Here is a 21,696-nt window from a genome sequence, read left to right on the forward strand (position 1 = left end):
GTCAGGCACACGGTGGTGAACAGCACAGACACCCTGCTAGAAGTCTGGTGGCAGGACTGGGTGAAAAAGCACCTCATATTCAGGAAACCAAATGATAAATGTCATGCAGAAAGACAACCAGGAGGAGTCTGTGGAACTTTGTAATTTTAAACAGTGGGGATAGGGAGGGTCTCCAAGGAGGCAACACCCAGCAGGGGCGAAAAAGGAGCCATGGAATATGTCTGGGGAAACACTTTTCTGGGCCAAGGGAGCCAACAGTCCTGACCATGACCTGTCAGAGGCAAAGCCAGGAGGCCGTTATGGAGGCGGACCTCGCCGAGGGAGCGTTTTAGAAGGGCCAGAGCTTGCTGAAGGCGCCTGGGTCCTTGTCAGACTCCAGCTTTCCCTCAGTCAGATGGGGAAGCAGAGGATGTGATTAGGAAAATGGCGCGATAGTTTGAAGAGGGCCGTTTCTGCTGCCATTTTGAAAATAAACTTACTTCGGGGAATGGGAGGTTTCAGGGAGAGCAGTTGGAAGCCTGTGTGCTCACCTAGCAGGAACAAGAGTGGCGATGGCAGTGGGGAGGGGTGCTCGGCTCCTGCACCTGTCTTGATGGCAGAGCCCACAGGCTTAGCTGACAGACGTGGGATGAAGGAAAGAGAAGCCTCTTTTGCTCTTCCCACAGCATTGTAGTGCGATTTCATGCAGAAGTCCAAGCAGGTTTCAGGACAGTTGTGTAAGAAGCTATGGACAAGAATGTCTAAGAAAATGGAAAATGACGTAAAGGATTTGCACAGTAGCTAAGACTTCATGCAAGGCCGTGGCAGCTGAAAGCATGTTCTGGTGCTAGGGCTGCATGGCAGAGCCAGGAGCCCAGGATCCAGCACACTGGGCACTGACCTGGGACCTGATCATCTTTGCGTGTGGAAAGGTGGCATTTCCAGTTATTGACGGGTGAATGCTGGCCTTTTAGGGAAAAAAATATATTAGAATTCCATACAGAATAGAGCATGAAGATGAGAGGTTAAAGGTTTTTCTAAGGCATGAAGAGCCGTGGGGGCAGCCTGCACTTGTTCTGTTTGTCCTGTGTCCTTCACATGCAGTAACTCTGTTCACGCCTCACAAAAACCCTATGAGGTGGAGACCTGCCATCAACCCTTCCTGCACGGGTGCCACCGAGGCCCCGAGGTTAAATCATTTCCCAGAGTGTGTCAGCAGAGGCACAGCCGCAGAGACATGTCCGCACAGAGAGCTTTCCACATCACCAGCAACAGCCTGAGATCATTGTGCAGAAGGTCATGAGGAGGATGGCAACGTGCAAGACGCAGCCGGTTGGTGCTCACAAGGACACTGGTAGATCTGACTGAGGGCCAGGTCGGCTGGGCCTTCCTGGGTGACAGGAGCCCAGTGCCGGCCTTGGTGCACACAGCGCGTCCTTGTGCTTTCTCAGGAGAGCTTCACTGGGGACACACTGTGATGTGTCTGGAGGGTCATTTGGTAGTGTGTTCCGGAGCCAAAAAATATGCATAATATTCAGTCTTACAATTACATTTTATGAATTTATCTCAAGGAAATCCCAGGGATCTGTGTGAAGCTGCACATGCTGCCGCTGCTCAGTGTGGGACTGTTTAAATATTTGTAACGCAAATGTCCAGAAGAACTGCACACTCTGTGCATGTTTTTAGTACGTTTGTATTTGTAAGAAAAAGTGGGTGTGTTGAGAGACAAATTTGTGTGTACATTTACCTGGAAACAAGCAGTAGTACACATATGCGTGCATGAAGTGGTGTTTTCCTGAGTGTTAAGTTGTGAATGTTTTGTTATGATCATTTCTACTTTTTGTATTGGAAAATACTTTGTGTAATTAAAACTTGAAGATGGAGCTGCCATCAAAATGGTGAGCAGTAGAGCCCTGTTCCTCCTGGGGTGGCCTGGTGGGCCTGAGGAACTCGTGGGGTGATGAGGAGTGGCCTCCAGTCCTTTCTTTCCAGGTAACTGTGGGGATGAGAGCTAGAGGGAGGAAGCAGGTTAAGTATGTGCCCACCTCTCTGTGACTGGCGCTCTGTTGTGGCCACCCCGGGACTCCCTGAACCTGGTGCAGTGCTGGCTTGCTGGTCCCAGCCTAGGGAGTGGGCCCCTCCGGGCGGAGGGTGAGGTGGCTGTGCTGGTACTGCAGCTCAGGCACGCACACACTAGAGTATTCCAATGGGTGATCAGGTTGGATGGAGCCTTGAATTAAGTCAGTGATCAAATTTTTATAATCTTTTTGTTTCGCTTTCAAACAAAAATCTTTACACACCTAGTCCAAGTTTTCTTCCCTTTCTTCCCGTTGCTGCCGTGATGAAAGCAGAAGGGACCACCCTGCAGGGAGAGCAGCAGGAAGGGAGGTGCGGGCAGGGGTCCTGGGTCAGCAGGGGCAGTGAGCCCGGAGGTGCACCCCCATTTGTTCCTCATTCTGGAAGAGATTTCTAGTCACATGCACGTGGCTCCTGTGCCACGTGTTTCATGAGGTGCCCAGGTGGGTTTGGATTTGGATGAGGGCATCTTTGAGGATGCAGGGACTTTGTCATACCCTGTGGGCCCTGTGTACACCCCTGGGGCAGATGTGGCCTGTAACAGGGGAGGGTGCATGGGTCTCTCAGTTGGGGAGGAAAGCAGATTACAGACTTGTCAAAGTGGGGAGCTGTCTGCTCTTGTGTTTTCTTTAGGGGCAGGAGGATTTTGCCCAGCAGTCCATCATGGCTCCCACCACACCACTGACCCTTACGTGTCCAAGGTCGGAGCCTTGGCAGGTCAAGGGTGAACAAGGTGCAGTTGCCTGTAAGCAGCTGTGGAGGGGCCTCTCCTGTTTACACTTCCTGTGAGGGTCTCAGACCCCTTGCAGGCTCTGGACATTGCTTCCTAGAGGGGCCTGGGCTCTTTTTGTCCTGTGAGTAAAGCTTCAGTTTTGATGGCTGTCACAGGGAGAGCTAGAAAGGTGCTTGGTGGCAGTGAACTTACTGCCGCAGAACTGGGTGTGACCCCACTGCTGGAGAATGGGCTGCGAGCCGGGTTTCCCACACTTGCATGAGTGAGCGCCGTGGCCCGGCTCCACAGAGCGTCCTGCTGTCACTTTGGTTTCTGTTAACTTTTACGCCTTTCTTGTTTCTTACTCTACTTTCCTGCATGGAGCACACAGCCCCGGCTACCTTTCCATCTGCATGGTAGACACCTGGCCTCTGTAGGTCCAGCTCATTCCGTGTCCCCTTTCGGTCATCCCTGTGTCGCTGTCAGCTGACTGAGGGTGAAGATCGGCCTTGGCAGCCCAGTGGGAAGTCCCTTGACTCCTGGCCCTCAGTGGCAGGTCTCCAGCCTTTGGGAAGAGGAAACTTCTATTTAACAAATAAATGGAGTCGACTTTGCCACACACAGCCAGAACGATGATTTGTAGAGCCAGCCTGCTGAGAGAGTCAAAGCGTCAGTCGTAGGGTCAGGAGCGCCAGGTGAGGTGTGGCTCCACCTGCAGCAGCCTGGGGCAGGTTGCCTGCAGTCTGGCTTTAGCATCCCCTTCTGCGAAATGGGGAAAGTGATGGAACCTGGCTTTGTAGGGTGCTTGTGAGGACCTACAGGGGTTCTTGCAAAATACTTAGCCCAGGGCTGACTAAAAGATTCAGAGATGCTGGGCATGGTGGCACACACCTGTACTCAAGATGCCAAAGTGGGAGGATCAGTTGAGCCCAGGAATTCAGGTCCAGCCTGGACAACATAGTGAGACCTTATCTCTTAATAAAAAAAGTAAAAGCTTTGCTAATAGTTTTAAACATATATTTTGTTCATTACATTCAACATTTTGTCGGAACAAAGTAAAGCAGAGTGACAGGGCTTTGTATGTATGTGGTTTCGGAGCTGCTGACCTCTAGGATGGGATCCCGCTACATTTACTCTTCTGAGGCCCCTGGAGCTGGCTTTGGCTGCCCTGTGCCACGCCCTGCGTTATGTGCAGTGCCTGTGGACCTGCCCTGCCTGCATGCTGCCCTGTCCCACCCCCCGCCCGGGCAGTTCCTGCTCCTCCTGCCACGTGGATGCTGGCCATTGCTGTCTGACTCGCATCCTTGGAGACGCTGACCCAGGCTCCTCTCAGCACTTCCAGCTAGGTTTGGCAGTGGGAACATTAGGGGGATACTAGAGGGTGTGTGGCGGGAGGCAGGGCCTCACTTGCTCTGCTTCCGTGGGAGTTTCATGGCGATGGCTGTCTCCCCCCATGGTTGTGGCCCCAGTTCTTCCTGGGTGGCCCCTGCTGTAGTTCTGCTGCTATGTGCTGTCCCTATTCTGGACTCTGGGGACACCACCCCTTCCCTAGTCCCTCCGACCCTAGGGGTGACAGCCCCACGACGTGCTGGTCTCTGGTGCTTGCTTCTTAGTGCATGGCTATGCCATACCCTGATGCCTGCCCTGGATGCCTGTGTGGAATGCCCAGAGTGTTCTCGGCAGGGTCCCTGCTGTGATCAGCTCCTCAAGGGCGGTACCTGTGTCACAGACACTTTGGGGTCCTGTCAGTGGCCTCTCGAGGCTCCCAGGGTACCCTGCACTTTCTCACCCCTCGTTGCTCATCCGTTGTGGGTTTGTCTGTGTGCTGCAAAATGCACAGCTGTATTGAGTGCACCAGCCAGCAGCTGTGAGCTCCATGTGCAGGGCCACCATTGTGGCTGAGCACCTACCGCGCAGTGGAGGGGCAGTACACACTTGTTGAATGGATGATGAAACTTGGGCAGACCTCAAGTAAAAGCTATTAAATTCAATGTATAAAGCTAACATACCTTGGTTCTAAAACTTGACAAAGGTGTGATAACTAATGAAGGCATACGGTATGCCCTGCATGGTTCTAAGCCCAGCACATCTTACATCTGTTACCCCGTTATTCCGTGCAACAATCCTGTGAGGTGTAGGTCCTTGTGTCCCCACTTTTCTGATTGAGGAAGCTGAGGCAGGGAGAGTTTAGCCAGGGCTGCATAGCTGGTGGGGGCAGGGGTAGGGGCAGGATGGAACCCAAGGCTGGCTGCTCTCAGAGCCGTTACTCAGCCTGTTGGCCACATGGTATGCAGGAACACTGTGTCTCACCTCCAGCAGGTGAAGCAGGCATGGGAATCCCAAGTGAAATGCCAGCACATGGACAGCGGGCGAGGGTAATGTGGGGTGAGGCAGCCCGTCAGCACGATTTGCCACAGCAAATGCTACAGGAGATGTGCAGGGTCCACAGAGGCCGAACAGGGCAGTTGATGACATTCATCACCTGCTGCTGATTTGAAAACATCACAAATATGAATCAACTAGGAACCCAGAAGATTTCCCTAATACTAGAGAGCAGCCAGCTGTCAGTGACATTTTCAGTGGAGAGATGCTGGCTGCATTCCCCACAAAGCTAGAGGAATAGTAAACCAAACCAGCTAGCTGCGCAATCTATTTGACACTTTTATGGAAGTCTTTATTTTTAAAGAAATAGATAATCAAATAGAAAGGAGAGAATGATGATTACTTAATGACAAAGTCATTGTCAGGCTTAGAAAACCCAGGGGAATCAACTCAAGCAATTAGAAATAGGAAGGATCAGTAGATAGCTAATTGCACAGTACATATTTATATATATAAAATAATAGCTTTTCCAATAAGAATAATTGTGAAAAACTGACCTCATTCGTAATGACAGTAAAAGTAATAAAATATGCCAGGCTCACTCTTGACAAGTGTGCTCCGAATGGGTAAGGTCCTATGTAGGATCTGCCAGCTGGAGATGCCCAATTCTTGTTCACTTACATACTTTATTCATTTCCTTTAAAATCCCAGAGTAACTTAAACACCTGTCCACTTTAAGTTCATCTGGGAAGGTAGCTTGGCAAGAATACCCATGAAAGCTGTGAGAGAGGAGGAGGCAGTCGGTGACTCAGGGCCTGCCAGGTGCCCTGGAGGAGAGAGTGCCCCTGCGGAACAAAGGACCTGTTGTGTGAGCAGCACATCCCTAAGCAAAGGGTGAGCGCTCAGCACAAGCAGGGCTGGTCATGTGGGTTTACTCTGGAAAAGATCAGTGTGGGTTCCTTATGTTTTCTCACCTGTAGCTTCACTACCCAAGAAAAACTACTTACAGTGTTTCAGTGTTAAACATTTCCCTACACAAATGACTTGTTTTTGAAAAATGATAAACATTTTTATCTGCTTTTTGTTCTTAATATGAATATTTTTCCTTGTGGATAAGTATATTAACATATTATCTCTTTCTAAGAGCTATGCTGAACTAACCCTGTCAGGGACTGAGTGACTTAAGCCCCAGTGCCCTCTGATCTCCTACCCTTGGGAGAATTGGGAAAATAGTCACTTATGTCCTGTTCTAGTGAGGATCTCAGTAGAGGAAGCTTACATGACCCCGTGTGGTTATCAGAGGAAGGACCTGAGCCTCATCTGTGCAGATCCTTTCTCAGGACACTTGGCTGGCTCTGAATTCTGTCCTGTGGCGGCCACTGCGGTGCTACTGGTGTGGGGATGGCATGCTGTTTGAGCCAGGCCCAGTGGCTGTTGACCTCACCTAATTCTCGTCTGGCACGGCGAAGTGAAAGCAGTGTGGCAGTCTCCATTCACCGCAGATCCATGGTAGCTGAGTCACATGGCTGGATCGTCCAGCTCGCAAGCCTGGGCCCTTGACTGCTTTGTGTTTACCTTCATACCCAGATAGGACTCTTCCCTAAAGTCTCCTTCCTTGCTTCCTAGGAGGTTGCTTGGTGTTGGGTTTATACTGCTCCTCTCCCCACTCCTGCAAGTTCTCCAGCACAAAAAAGCATTTTGGATAATGATTAAAAATTTTGAAGCAAAATTTAGTTCAGTGTTGTTACCTTGTTCTATAAGGGTTTGTGGTTGTCCATAGTGAGAAAGGAATTTGATTTTTCTTGTGACTGTTTATTAATTAAATTGGTCATGCTGCATTTGATGCCATGTGCCCTTTACTAGTGAGGACGCAAGGCTGCATGGTCATTCTGAGGACGTGGTGTGGACCCCATTCGTTTGCTCTGGCATGTCTTTAAGCATCCCTAGATAAACATACTTGCTTAGTTAACCCAGGAAGTTTATGATTAACTTTCAGCCATCTTAAATGTTCACGACATAATACCAGGCTTCGGGGTGTACCGTCAGGGATTCTAGGACAGAACACCCTTCCCAGGCCTGGGGGACAGCTCAGCGACTGGGGCTTGGCCCCTCCTCCCCTGGCTGCCCTGTTCTCTCGCAGCCGTTGGCTTGGACCCCTGCATCCTTTCCAGGCTCATCTTCCAGGTGCAGTCCTTGCTAGAATGGACTCTCTGAGAAGGGGTGTCCAAGCTCATCTGCGGCAGGTTCTCCCCCTCACCCACAGCTGCCCTTCTGCTTGCCAAAAAACGGGGAGGCTGTAACTCTCCACTAGACTTCTACCGCAGTGTGTTGCCTTGGAGTGCACACAAAACAGGGTATCGTTCCAGAGCACCAAACCCAGGAGCAGGTCCAAATACTGGTTTCAGGGAAGCATCCTGTACAGTAATACTGACATCAGAACTTTCATGAGCTGGGCTCGCCAGCTCACCCTTCCTGTGCAGAGATGTGTCTAGGGGTGGATGCTGAGCTGTTCTGCTTGAGGTACATCAGAGAGGGGCCATGGGGCATGGATGGACATCTCTCGTAGAAAGTCCTCACCTTTGCCAGCCCTCTGCTGTTGTCAAAGAATGCATTACTTTTAAGGAAAGAGCCCTATGTATGTATAAGCATGAGCAGTTCTTTTCAGCTGTTGACTTTTTATCCCTAGACGAGTTGTTAGCTGGGAAAAAAACACCTTCTGATGCTAAAACAGTACGAATTAGTGGTGGTGTTTCTTCTCAGTGTAACTGGTGTCTGCAGGACTACCTGAGACACTAAATTAAATGTGTGGATTGAAAAGAGAAATTCCTGTGATTTTTTTTCATGTTGTATGCTAATACAGAAGTTAAAACCAATTTAGCTTGTCATGAGATATTCTAGTTATAGCCTGTCTTTTTCCCTGTTGTAAAAGTAATACAAGTAAATTATGTTAATAAAGATAGAATAATTTTAGTTACTAACTGGTTTAAGTTAAAGGGAAAGTGTAACCATGTCTAGCGACATTACTGGAATTATTTCTGATTTTGCACATAATTCTGAATTTTCCCATGATTCGAATGGCACATACATGCTTGCACACATTTCGCAAAGGAATATTAGGATTCGGTCATATCTCTTGCTTTATAGGTAACTTAGAGAGTGGCCTACATATATGGCATTGAATCATGATAAATGGCTTAGTTTTATCTTGTTTGTGTTATAAAACTTGATAAATATTTGATATATATTATTTAAGTCTTGCCTGCTTTTAAAAGTAATCTGGAGAGATATGCTATTCACTGCCTTCCTTAATTTATTCTACAGTGGTTTTCATAATATTTCTTTTTTTTTTTTTTTTGAGATGGAATCTCGCTCTGTCGCCCAGGCTGGAGTGCAGTGGCGCGATCTCGGCTCACTGCAAGCTCCGCCTCCCAGGTTCACGCCATTCTCCTGCCTCAGCCTCCCGAGTAGCTGGGACTGCAGGTGCCCGCCACCACGCCTGGCTAATTTTTTGTATTTTTAGTAGAGACAGGGTTTCACCGTGTTAGCCAGGATGGTCTCGATCTCCTGACTTCATAATCCGCTTGCCTTGGCCTCCCAAAGTGCTGGGATTACAGGCGTAAGCCACCATACCTGGCCTAGACTAACAACTCTTAACATGCTTAGACATGATACCACACCAACTATGCTAACAATACTTAACATTGACACTGCCTATACTAACTATGCTAAAATATTAAGAAACCATACTAACGTATTAACTACACTGAAAGGTTAAGCAACCATACTGACCATGCTAACTATGCTAAAATACTAAGCAATGATACTGACTGTACATTTATGCTAAGATGCTAAACAACACTACTGTTGCTTGTGTCTGATTACCATACCATCTGGCAAAAAAAGTATGATGTTTTTACATTTTTAAAATCAAAATCCTGGTGTGTTTTTTGTTTGTATGGTTGTTTCTTTCAACCTCTTAACTCTTGATTTTTCCTGTTGAGTGATTTTACGTCTCTTGGCTATGCAGAATGACAATTAATGGAAAGGCTGTCTTCCCCATAGACCTCGGTGAGGGCGGACCTGACTTGTAGATTGTAGATTGGGTGTGCTCGTTTTTATATTTCATTTTAGGAGCCTCACAGTCTACTCAGAGAAAAATAAAAGAAGGCAAAATGAGTCCTCCCCATTTCCACGCAAGCCAGAGCAGTTGGTTGTGTGGGAGCCTTGTGGTGCCCAGCAGAGGACGGCCAGGACCAGCTCCAGCTGCTGGGGTGCAGTGCGGGGCGCAGGGCGTCCAGGTCCAGCTGGTGCAGGTGAGAGCTGGCGAGTCACACAGGCCAGCTGTAGGTGGGGTGGGAGGGTCACACAGGTCTGAGAAGTGTGCAGCATGCCGCAACCCCTGCCCACCGCAGCACCCCCTGCCTGCCGCTCGCCCATCCTCCCCTGTAGACTGCCCCAAGTCCTGTCTTCTCACAGCCCAGCTCCTCCCTTTTTGCCAGCCTTTCCTGCTGCGTCTGCTTAAGCTCTGGGTGTTGCTGGGACCCTGCATCCACTTCCTGACCCTGTCTGTGCACGGCCCCGCGTCTAGCCCCAGAACAGCCTGCCTCCCTGCCCGAGGCCCCTGGTGCTGTTTTGCAGCAGGGTGAGATCTGTTTGAGGCCACCCTGCCCTTCTTCTGCAGGGCTGGGGCAAAGGGGCTCTGCAGGCTGCCTCAGCCACCCCATTTCTAGGGCGGCCTGCTTGTGGTGGACTAGCAGCCTTTCTATGCTGAAGGTGGTGGGGGTCTTTTCAGTGTTGTTCTATTTTCTATCCTATGAAACGGAGCCCCTCCAGGGCAGGCCCAAGCCCTCCCAGCCTGTCTGGGCCACAGATACCTGCAGCTGTGGCCAGTTTCCAGGAGGTTTTTGAGGACACCGGCTCCAGCAGCCCTGAGCACACCTGCATCTTCAGTCTCAGTTTGAGGGGCTGGAATGGGGAGGGAAGATGATTTGGAAGGATTTGGGGTAAGAAGAGATATACAAGCCGGGGCTGTCTGGGTTTGGCCCAGGTGTGTGCCCCCTTCACCACTCCACTCTGTAGATTCCCTGTGGCAGAGGATGCGATTGCAGGCCCCACGGAAGTGCGGAGGGTGGAGCTGATGCTGGCTCTGAGTTGGGAAACAGGCACACTTGTGGGTTCATAGTCCTGGGAGAGGCTTAGCAAGGAAACAGGACCAGGCCTAGGGCTCAGAGAGGCAAGAGGAGGGACAGCCTGGGCAGAGGTGGGCTGGGAAGGGGGCAGGGAGGAGGCTGCAGGCAGCTGGGGGTGGCCCTGTGCTGGTTGGAAGCTAGCGGTGAGCATCAGGTGGGGGCTGAAGCTTGTCTTAGGGATGGGCAAGAAGAGCACTGGTCCTTTCTTTCCAGCTTCTGAAGAGGTAAGAACTCCCCAGGAGCAGGAGCAGTGGAGGGGGAGGACCATCCAAGGAAACAGTGCCTCAACTGGCAGGGCAGAGGTACCGAGGCAGGACCAGAGGCTTGGCAACTGGGAGACAGTAGGGAAGCTGGTGCCACTGGCAGAAGAGGAGCAAGTAGGGGGTATACTTTTAAGAGACGCCTGATTAAACCTGGGTTTGAGTTCTTTTTCTGTCCCTTACTAGCTAGTATAGTTTTGGTTACTTAAGCACTCCAGGCCTCAGTTTTGTCATCTATGAAATGGGAACAGTAGTGCAGTCCTTGACACACAGGAGCTTCTCAAGCAGAAGGAATGAGAGGTACAGGGCAGCAGCACCAGGAGCTCTGCTTCGGGGTGTGAATGGCCATGGGTGGACATGCAGGTGCAGGACAGGTGAAGTGTGGGACAGATGAAGTTTCTAGCCTGGACTGTGAGGGGCCTGGCAGCCTCCCCTCTCAGGAGCCCGTCCGCCTGCCCTGGTCCTTCCAGCTGGCCTGTAGGCAAGCTGGGGCATGTAGGGAAGGCCCTCTGTGGGGCCCGAGGATTTGCTGGAGAGCACTGTGGGTACTCGAGGTTGGTGGGGGTGCAGGGGTTGCCAGGGCACCCACAAGGAGTTGAGGAGCGTGCCTTAGGAGGGAAATCGGTATTTGGGCTAACTGAGGGGAGGAGCTGGACAGCAGAAGGTTCCAGGCCTAGCAAAAGCTGCTGGGATCAAGGGAGAGAATAAGAACTAGGTGGGAACAGGTAGCACCCAGCCCCCATAAACAATTCCTGCTGGGTCCTCAGGCCTCCCTTGGAATACAGAGGGTGGGCTGGTTCTGCCACGCATTGCAATTGGAGGAAACTTCTCAGGTGAGGCGAGGACTATTGCTGCACTCACAGACACGTGACAGGCCTTTCTGTGTTGCCTCCCCAGGATGACCCCTCCGGCGAAGGTGTCCTGCCCTCAACCCACGGCCCAGCCGCCTTCCTCCCCTTCCTCACTGTGGACCTGCCCGTCTACGTCCTCCAGGTCTGGATGGCTTACTGCCCTTTGTTTTTCTTACTGAGACTCACAGAGCCTTCGACTTCCGGAAGGCTGGCTTCACAGCTACAGGCTGGTCACTGAGGCCACGTGGCTTGGGAGGCTCAGTGGGTTGGTTGCCAGGATGTCTTGCTGCCTTCTGGAGAAGGTGGGTGAGTGGAGCTCAGATCTGCAGGACACTGCAGCTCCTGCTGGTAAACAAAGCAGGAGAAGTTAATATACTCTTGAAAGTGCTGTGCCTAGGAATTCCAGTTACTGCTCTGGGAAGAGGGCTGGCCAGGGCCCAGCCTGTGGGAGAATAGACTCAGATGAATTCAGTAGTTTGCTTACCTGGTTAAGCTAAGGATGGGTGGCAGTGAATGATTCAGAGTTTGATATGAAATACTGAAAGTGTATAGCTTACCACATTTCTAACAATTTGCCTTAGATGTTTATATATTTACAATAAGCCATGCAAATTGTGTTTTAGTTTTTTTGCAAATTGGGCTACTCAGCATTTTCCTCTCAATGAGAACCAAACTTGGACAGAAGCAGAGTGGTGGGAGCAGAGTGCCGGGCACCCGGGCTGCAGAGGGGTGAACTGGAGAGCGGTTTGGCAGCATGGGTCAGAGAACTTCAGAAGTGTCCGCTCCATGTGCCTGGCAGCCCCCTCCCGGGACCACTCCTGAAAAAATAAGGTAGTGGAATAATCACCATAGCCCAGAGTCGAATGGTGCAACAGCAGAAACACTTCTTCGAACACAAGGAGACAGGCTAGATGGGGCCTCCGTAGCCCTGGGCCACATGCCGGTCAGCTGGGAGGGCGCAGGCAGACACCTGATACCTGGGAGAGTGCCTTAGGAGGGACCAATGAAAAGTGGGGAGAAAGGGTTGCAGAAGTAAAGATGATTTTGTTTCTGTAAAAAGGCATGCGGGTGTGTGAACATGTGAGGTATACGTCAGTGTGCAGACAGAACAATCTTGAAAAATTTACAATACAGTATTGAGTTCATTTTTCCATCAAAGAACATGTGTTTAGAATAAGGGGAGCCTGTAGTTTTGATTACGAGAAGTCAGGTATCTCACTACAAGCTGGGTCAGTTGCCTGCTGTGTGGAGCCACAGGATCCCTCTGCTTCCCCTCCCGCCTCCCTCCTCATGACAATGCTTGGTTTTGCAGGAGGTGCTCCCCTCATCTGGAGGCCCTTCTGGACCGGAGGCCACCCAGTTCCCAGGAAGCACTATCAACCTGCAGGACCTGCAGTGATGGCAGCCTCGGCCTGGGCAGGCCCAAGGCCACGGTCTAGGACTCACCTTTCCTGAGAGTCAGATGACATGAGCCTGGGGAGACCTCATTTGGTTTCCATTCAGAAGACCAGCATAGCCCTTTTGAGACTTTTGGGTACATTTATCAAAAATGTTTTCCTTTTGTTTTACCAGGAACGAGTTCAGGCTGTACTCTTTGAAACTGCCTTTGTGAGCAAAGTGCTTTGGCAAGACAAGGGTCTCCCTCAGCAGGGCTGAGTGCACAACAGCCCCTTTCCCCGTGTCCCATTGATCTGAGCTGTGTAGCACTTGTTGCATTACAAAGAAAAAGACTTCTGCAGGAAATAGGGTAGAGAACAGGCTCTCTAGTCAGATGCAACTTGATCTGTGGCAAAACCAAGTGGGGTCTTTCAGTTTCAGTGTGTTCGCATCCCAGCACCTGGGATGGGGTTTGTGGGAAAGTTGGTTTTGCCACACTGTAGGACCCAGGAGGTCCCATTGCCACAGTGAAGCCAAATTCTAGCCCAAGTCTGGCAGAGCAGTTGGGCAGCTAGTTTTTTGGGGAGAATGATGTGGTGGGACAGAGGACTTCAGTGGCCTATTACGGAGCCCTCTTCCCAGACTAAATTCATAGCTGAGAGCTTGGGGGTATAGTAGAGTGAAAATTTTAAGTAATTTTCTAAATTCTGTATTTGGGTATTAATGTCTAAATGGCAATTTGATAACAGTTTATAAAGTGATGTTTTGAATACCATAAATTACGTGTAGGACTGTGATGGTGCGTTTCTGTTTTATTATTGAGGTTGATGTGCACATAATACGTCAGTGTGTATTTTTATAGCGTAAGGTCTGTCTTGCAAAAGGAGACAACATGATCACCTTGCCCTTGCTTATTTGTAAGTCTGTTAACTTAGCAATGACACAGGGTCACTCCTAAACGATTTTTTTTTTTTTTTTTTTTTCCTTTTGCCTTATGAAGTGTGTCTGCATTCCGAGGTTGTTTTGGTTCCTAAACTGTATCATTCAAACTGCCCTGTGTTTGTTTCTTGAATTTGGGGGTGACACCAAGTTTGAGTGAGTCCTCCCTCTGTCTTGTCCCATTCCGAGGTGCTGTCCCCAGGTGCTGTTCCACATGGAAGAATCCACACCCCATCGGCAAATGGGTCTTCTCCACAGACCACCACGCTGTCACCAGCTAAAGCCAAGGAGAGAACTTGCCCACCTGGGAGACTCTTCAGCCCCAAGGTGGCCCAGGGTCCTCCTCCCTCCGTGGGAGGCTTTTGGCCACTATGGGGGGTGGAGCCACACCCACCCCATCTCTACTGGGGAGCAGGGTCTGCCCCCAGGAATGCCCTCTTGGCCTCTACTTTTCTCCTATGTGCCTCCCTGGGAACGCCACCATGAAGTGGCTGGGGCTGGCACCCAGCATTCTGGACACTGAGGTTCCCTGCCGGTGACGGGCCCAACTCCTAGTGCAAATGAATGAAAGTTTGCCTATAGTCATGCACTGAAGGTTTTTCACCTTGGCTTAATTCAAGTAGCTGCATATATGGCGTTCAGCCCGTTGTTTCTCCTTTAGTTGGTAGTGATGGCCCTGCCATATACCCAGCTGCCTGCTTGCATTTCTTTGGTCTTTGCACAGAGGCTGATCTCACACTACACTCAGCGTGGAATTAGCTTTTGTCTCAGAGAGCAGCTGTTTTAGATGAGAACCAAGGTGTCATGCTCTTGCCCTCAAGCATCTGCTTAGGGTTAAATGATGAACCGGGGGGTGGGGGGGGGGTGCTGAGATTTGGCAATGGTGGCTGCGTCCTTAAACAGACCTTCGAGACTCCAAAAAGACATGAATTTATTCAGGTGAGGAAGGGAGCACACAGGAGACAGAGAAGACTCAGCTGGGCCACTCAAGACCCAGCCCAGACGCTGCCAACATCTTTGCTAAGCCTTCAGCCAGAACAGCTATGGTCTGCGAAGATTAAGTAAAGAAAAATAGCAGCTCCTCCTTCTCCTTGTCCATCAGTGTGTGCTCAGACTGTTGTTTGATCCTGTGGACTGGGGGTTGTGAGCGGCATACCAGTGTCCTGCCTCTCTGCAGGGGAAACAAGCCCAGTGAGCTTTATGCCCATGTACCCCTGCCCCTGGTGCAGGGAGAGGCCCAGCAGCTCCAGTCAGCTCCAGCCCACTCTGGTCAGCCCTGCAGGCTGAGGGCTGGAGTTAACTCTGAAATAATTGGGGATGTGAGTCTGCCTGGCATTTATCAAGTCTAGTCCCTGGATCACCACCTCTTAAATGTGGGAGCAGGGGGACCTGCTTCCTGTTGCCAGGGTCAGAAGGCAGGAAGGGCGGAGGCCTTGGGACACAGCAGTAGGGGGACCCCAGTGACAGGTAGTGAGCAGGGCTTGGGGTCTGGCCGGAGTGTGGGTAGGGTGGTGGGACCCTGCTCCTGAGCAGAGTGTACCTGGCTGGGGTGGGTGGGCATGGCTGAACCAGTCTCAGCCTGGCATGGGCCATGAACTGGCAGCCTGGGGAAGAGCCCCCTGCAGGAAGCAGGTCCTGGGAGAGCCTTGCTCTGAAGGCAGGCTGTCTCCCTCAGAGCCTCAGTGAATGCCTTCAGAGTGGGGGCATTGGGGGCTTGGGCTGCGGGACCTCAGCTGCCATGCTGTCGTGGGACCCCTTCCAACAGAGACCCCCGGGGCGACCCTGCCTACCTTCTTCTTGATCTCAGCCTGGGCACGCGCCCGGGCCCGCTGCAGACGCTCCTCCTGTAGGATCTTTTGCATCTGGAGCTTCTCTTCTCGAAGTCTGGGCAGCAAGAAATGACATTGAAAACTGGGGGGACCTGGGAGTTTTTGTGTAGTCTCCACACACAGTCCCCAGGCCAGGCCGTGTCCTCCCTCAGGAAAACTCCCAGCTCCTCTTCACCTCTTTTGCCAGGTCAAGGCCTCAATACCTATCCACAGCCAAAGCACCACTGCTTCTGGCCAAGGTGGCCTAGGCCCACAGGAGGACAGCCAGGGCCCTGCTGTTCCAAGGCCCTGGCTCTGGCCTCCTGCAAGGGCTGATCTAAGGTTCATCCAGCAGACCTCTCCCAGAGGCACATTTCCCTGAATCTACACCCATGGCCTGATCTGTGCACCTGTGGCCTCCCTTGCCACCGTGAAGGTCCAGCATCCCCCCAAAGCAAGAGTCCTGTCTCCGTCTTGTGTATACTCTCAGTCATCAAAGCCTGGTCTGGTACCCACTCCAAGCAGGGCACCAGGGACCCAGAGGAGAAGCCCCTGTGCTTGTGGGGGACGGATGGATGTTTGCAGATTGTGCTGTCTCAGGGCCCTGCATGGGGTGGATGAACCGGGCTGCCCACAGGCCAGGGAAGCATGACCCCCATCTACCTTGGGTCCAGGCTGGTGTCCCGACAGATGACAAGCTGCCGCCCATCTGCCCCCCTGCACTCCCCTCCGAGCTGAAACTCCCAAGGCTCTCTGAGCCTCTGCACTTTGTCTTCCGCTCCAGCAACATTGCCGTAGCCATGCCTTCCCTCTCAGGTGCTGGCAGCTGCCCTTACCCTCAGCCTCCAGCCCCTCCAGTCCAGCCCCAGAGGGAAGAATCTAACCACGCCCTACCTGGCCGTGTTTGCCCCACTGCTTAAAGCCCTCCACTGCTATTCCATGTCTTTGAGGCTGGCCATGATAGCCACACTCTAACTGAGCTCCACCTCTTCTATCTTCTAGATCTTGTCCCTCCCTGAGCCTCCTGGCCACATCGAGTCACTGTCCTTTGCTCTAGGGAACTTTCCCTAACCACCCCCAAGTTGAGTGTGATACCCCTCTAGATCCCCCCAAGACCGGGGCTTTTGTCTCATAGCATGGAGCATGAGGGGCCTGTCTCCTGGGAGTGCTTTGAGGGCAGGGCCTATATGTGCCCTCTGCCCTCAGGGCCAGTCCGGACACAGCAGCTGGCAGGGAGGGCCTAGAGTTCACCTGATGCGCCGCTGCTTCTCCTTTGCCCTCTCGGCCTGCTCAATCTTGACCTGGGGCACGCGCTCCAGGTTCTCTAGCAGCTCATCCAGCTGGTGCTCAATGATGGTCAGCATCTGCACGGTGCCCAGGTTGGCCTCTTGCTGGGTGCCGATGCAGTTCCGGTACACGTCCAGCACCTTCCAGTTCAGGCTCTCTAGCAGCTTATCCTGTGGAGGCAGCGGCTTCCAGCAGAGTGCTAGCAGGCTGAAACCCACCCCCATGCTAGTGCCTTCAGCAGTGGCCTGCTGGCCTCCCAGGGTGGGGGCCACCGCTTGGCACACACTGGGAGCTCTGAGAACATAGGCTGAAACAGAACTTGGGAATCTGGCTTGTCTTGGCCAGAGCAGCCTATCCCCTGGGCCCCCTGGAGTCGGCCCGATCCCTGGTTCCAGCCCCTCCCCTAGTTGCCTTTGGTACACCAACAGGGCCCAGTCCCCTCCTCCAGGGAGTCCTGTACCCTGAGCACCCCACAGGGCCATGTCTTCTCTGAGACTGTTCTGACACTTAGAAAACAGATAACAGTGCCTCCACGTGGGCTGTAAGAGGAGAGAGGAGCAGCAGGCAGGCCGCTCAGCCCAGCCTGGGCACAGCTAGTGCCCATGGACTCTGGCTGTATCAGGGGAGTGCTGTCTTGCTCATGGCTGCGTCCCACACCCTTGGCCCAGTGCCTGGCACACAGCAGGCACTTGACAGTAGGAAGCCACCCCATGCCCAGGGTGGCCCCAGGTGTGCTGTCAGGTTGGGAGCGGGCTGAGCCCTTGGCTGGGTCCTGGCCTCTGCTGCTCAGAACACCACTGGCTTTCTCTTCTCTCCGAATTCTCTCACCCTCTCAGACTGGCTTGGGGACACGCCTCTTCCTCGCCTTCAGGATCACCTTGCCAGACACAATTTATGTGTTTAAGAAGCAGACACATTTGTTGAATAAAAGAATGAAGCAATGAATGAGGCATGAGAGCAACCAAGCTGGCTGGCACAGGCATTGATACATGTGGTGGCTCCTGGAGGCAGGCAGGGCAAGGGCAGCTGCAGGGCACTTACCCAGGCCTTGCCCTCCATCTTCCCAGGGCCTGTCAGGGCTCCTCCAGTGGGTGCCCAAGGGTCCCTCCTTCCCCTGGGCCTCTGGCCACCTTGATCCCCAGCCTACCTGCTGATCACCCTTGTACTCGCCGAAGTGGAAGACTCGGGCTTTGAGCTCCAGCTCAGCTGCTGTGTCCTCCTCCTTGGTGATGGACATCATCATTGTGGTGACCCACTGCTTCAGCTGGTTGACCTCCCTGTCCCTGGAGGAGGGAGAAACCAGCAGGGCATCAGTCACTCAGCGCAGCCCTGGGCACATCGCTTCTCTGAGCCTGACCGTCTGTACAGTGCTTTGCCCCTACCAGCTGTCCTGAGGGCTGAAGGATCATGGGTGCCAAGTCTCTGCAGTGCAGGCCCAGGGGGTCAGAAATGCTGGTAGAATGTAGGGGAAAATTTAAAATATTTAACAATCAACATTAAAGAAAATAAACAGCTTCATTGAGGCATAATTCACAGACAATAAAATTAGCATAACCATCATAAAGTATACAAGTCAGTAGTTTTTTTTGTATATTCAAGGAGTTTACACAACCATCACCATAATCTACTTTTAGAACATTTTCATCACCCCATGCCCATTAACAGTCACTCCTCATTGTCTCCTCTATCCTTTGGTCTTAAGCCACCATGAATCTACTTTGTGTCTACCCTGAACACTTCATAAAAATGGAGTCACACAACATGTTTTCTTTTGTGACTGGCTGCTTTCACCCAGTGTATTTTCAAGGTCCATCCGTGTTGCAGCCTGTGTCAGCACTTCATTTCTTTTTGTGACTGAGTCATCTTCCATCGCGTACGTAGGCCGCAGTTTGTCGATCCATTCATCCATTGATGGGCATTTGGGTTGTTTCCACCTTTTGGCTCTTGGGAATATTGCTGCTATGAACATTCACGTACAGGTTTTTGTGAGGACATGTTCTCAGTTCTCTCAAATATGTATCTAGGAGTAGAATTTCAACATTCACCTTTCAAGTGAAATAAGAAACAGATTCACAAGGGACATGCTGCTCAGAGTTGGTCCTCAGACCAACCTGGGCATCACCTAAAAATGTGTCAGAAATGCAGAGTCTTAGACCTTGACTCACACCTATTGAATCAGAAACTTCATTTTAAGATCCCTGGGGGATTCAAGTGCACATAAAGTCTGAGAAGCACTTCACTATAGGGAAAGTGATCTGGTTTCTTCAACAAATGGATGGCAAGGGGGAAAACAGAAAGGAAACCTATAGATTAATTTTATAGATAGAAAAATTTAACGATACAACCAGAAGAATAGCATCAGCAAGATGGTGGAGTAGGGGGTCCTCAGCTCTTGTCCCCCCACAGAAACACTAATTTGACAGCCATCCATGGATGCAAATGTCTTTGTCAGAGCTCCAGAATTCAAGGGAGAGGTTATAGCCCCAGTTTATGCACCCAGTGGTGCATAAAAACAGAGAAAAGCCATAGAGAGTGAGAGAATAATTTCACTCTGCCTATGTCACCTCTCTCCCAGGCCGTGGCAGTGCTGAAAGAGATCTCATTGGCCTGCAGTTTCTCATGTTGAGGGAAGGAGAAAGCAAGGTGGAACCCCAGGTTTCCATGCATTTTGGGGTACTTCCCAAGAGGCCCATTTCTGTCTCATCTCTGCCAGAGCCCTGATGTAACTGTCATGGATGGATCACCAAGTGGGGCAGCTAGGAACAAATAAAAGGCACAGGGCCTGATAGCACCCAATGTGCAGACCTCACCTGTCTGCAGACCCACCACAGCACACCCCACCCACCTTGGACCCTGGCAGTAGGCCCTGCCCACAGACCCCACCAGCCAGCACATGGAGAATCTCTGGCTGAGCTGTCTGGCTTTCTCCTTTGGCTTTCCCTGCTGAAGCCAGTCCCTAATGACTGAAAGAAGCAACTCCTTCTTCAAATGTGCAGATAGCGATGCAAGACCACAAGAATCATGAAAAATCAGGGAAACATGACACCACAAAAGGAACCTGATAATTCTCCAGTTATTGACCCTAAAGAAATAAAGATCTACAATCTGCCTGAAAAAGAATTCAAAACAATTGTCTTACAGACTCCCAGTGAACTGTAAGACAACATAGATAGGCAACTAAACAAAATCAGGAAAACAATATAAGTTCAACAGAGAAATAGAAACCATAAAAAAGAAACCCAGAAATTATTGAGCTAAGAATGCAATGACTGAACTAAAAATTTCAATAGAGAGCTGTAACAGCAGACTAGATCAAGCGGAAGAAAGAATCAGGGAACTCAGAGATGAGTCATATGAAATTAGCCAGAGGAGCAAAAGGGCAAAAAAATGAAAAAGAGAAAAAAGCTTATGGGACTTACAGACATCAACTGAAACAGTATATGCATTGTAAGAGTTCAAGGAAAAAGAGAGAGAGAAAGGGCAAAGTATTTTTTAATTTTATTTTTATTGATACATAATAGATGTACATATTTTTGGAGTACCTGTGGTAATACATTCATATAATTTGTAAAGATCAAATCTGTGTAATTGAGATATGCATCACTTTAAATATTTCTTTATACCAAAAACATTCGAATTATTCTAGCTATGTTGAAGTATACAATAGATTACTTTAAACTACAGTCATGCTACTAATGTATCAAACACTAAATCTTATTTCTTCTATCCAACTTTATATTTGTACCCAATAATCAAGAGAACTTAAAGAAATAATGGCTGAAATGTTCCATGTCTGGAGAGGGAAATGGATATCCGGATTCATGAAGCCTAAAGATTCCCAAATAAGTAGAACCTAAGAGATCTACTTTGGGGACATATTATAATTAAATTATCAAGAGTCAAAGATAAAAAGATTTTGATAGCAAGAAAAAAGTGACTTGTCATGTACAACAGAACTGCTAGAACTGCTATAAGACTATCAGTATATTTTTGCAGCAGAAGTCTTGCAGGTCAGGAGAAAACAGGTTGATGTATTTAAAGTACTGAAAGAAAAAAATGGCTAAAAGGTATACTATATGCAGCAAAACTATCCTTTAAAAATAAAGAAGAGATAAAGACTTTCCCAAACAAAACCTGAGGGAGGTGGTCACCCACAATACTTGCCTTAGAGAAGTGCTAAAGAGAGTTCTACAAGTTGAAACAAAAAGTTACTACATAACAACACGAAAGCATGCAGAAGTATAAATCTCACTGGTAAAGGTAACATCACAAAAAATGGTTACATTCAGAAGTTTTCATATGCAATTGAAGTAAATTTGTTATCAGCTTGAAATAGACTATAAGATGCTCAGTGTAAGTCTCATTATAACTACAAAAAAAATCTATAGTAGATACATAAAATAATCAAAGCAGATCACTGAAAAAAAAACCATCAAACCCAAAAGAAAGACAGCAGAAGAGGAGGAACAAGAGAGCTATGAAACAGACAGAAAAAAATGAACAAAATGGCAACAGTAATATCAGACAAAATAGACTTTAAGTCAAAAACTGTCACAAGAGGCAGAGAAAAGAAGATTCACATAAAATCAGAAATTAAAGAAGAGACATTACAGTTGATGCACAGAAAGAAAAAGGAACATAAGGAACTATTAGACAATCCAGAAAAAAAAAAAACAAAAAAAAAACCAGATAAATTCCTAGAAACGTACAACCTACCAAGACTGAATCAAGAAGAAATAGTCTTAACCATCAATAACAAATAGGGAGATTGATGTAGTAATCAAAACACTCCTAACAAATAAAAGCACAGGACCTCATGGTGTCATGGGTGACTTCTGCCAAACATTTAAGGAATTAACAGTAATCCTTTCCTTTTTTTTTTTTTTTTTTTTTTTT

General features: G+C 49.8%; 3 protein-coding genes across 4 annotated transcripts in view; 2 read left to right on the forward strand and 1 right to left on the reverse strand.

The window, feature by feature from the left end:
* The window catches only part of ZXDC (ZXD family zinc finger C), a 38,075-nt gene extending 24,512 nt beyond the window's left edge, over positions 1-13,563 (forward strand). Inside the window, exons 9-11 of the mRNA XM_011950853.1 lie at positions 9,221-9,402; positions 11,436-11,531; positions 12,702-13,563. Coding sequence (XP_011806243.1) covers positions 9,221-9,402; positions 11,436-11,531; positions 12,702-12,788 — 365 coding nt within the window. The 3' untranslated portion in view covers positions 12,789-13,563. The remainder of the gene's footprint in view (positions 1-9,220; positions 9,403-11,435; positions 11,532-12,701) is intronic.
* Positions 13,564-14,626: 1,063 nt separating this feature from the next.
* Positions 14,627-21,696, reverse strand: part of CCDC37 (coiled-coil domain containing 37) — a 45,182-nt gene continuing 38,112 nt past the window's right edge. For both annotated transcript variants that reach the window (XM_011950754.1, XM_011950753.1), the window contains 4 exons: positions 17,948-18,083; positions 16,765-16,970; positions 15,496-15,589; positions 14,627-14,876 (listed from right to left, as the gene is read on the reverse strand). In XM_011950754.1, the coding sequence (XP_011806144.1) occupies positions 14,763-14,876; positions 15,496-15,589; positions 16,765-16,970; positions 17,948-18,083 (550 nt within the window). In that variant the 3' untranslated portion in view covers positions 14,627-14,762. The remainder of the gene's footprint in view (positions 14,877-15,495; positions 15,590-16,764; positions 16,971-17,947; positions 18,084-21,696) is intronic.
* LOC105517970 lies at positions 17,403-17,954 on the forward strand. Its single transcript, XM_011950752.1, is given in 3 exon segments — positions 17,403-17,420; positions 17,423-17,530; positions 17,532-17,954. Coding segments are annotated over 3 exon segments (549 nt in total).

This window comes from Colobus angolensis, unplaced genomic scaffold (genome assembly GCF_000951035.1).
Source record: "Colobus angolensis palliatus isolate OR3802 unplaced genomic scaffold, Cang.pa_1.0 Scaffold31, whole genome shotgun sequence".
Lineage (NCBI taxonomy): Eukaryota > Metazoa > Chordata > Mammalia > Primates > Cercopithecidae > Colobus > Colobus angolensis.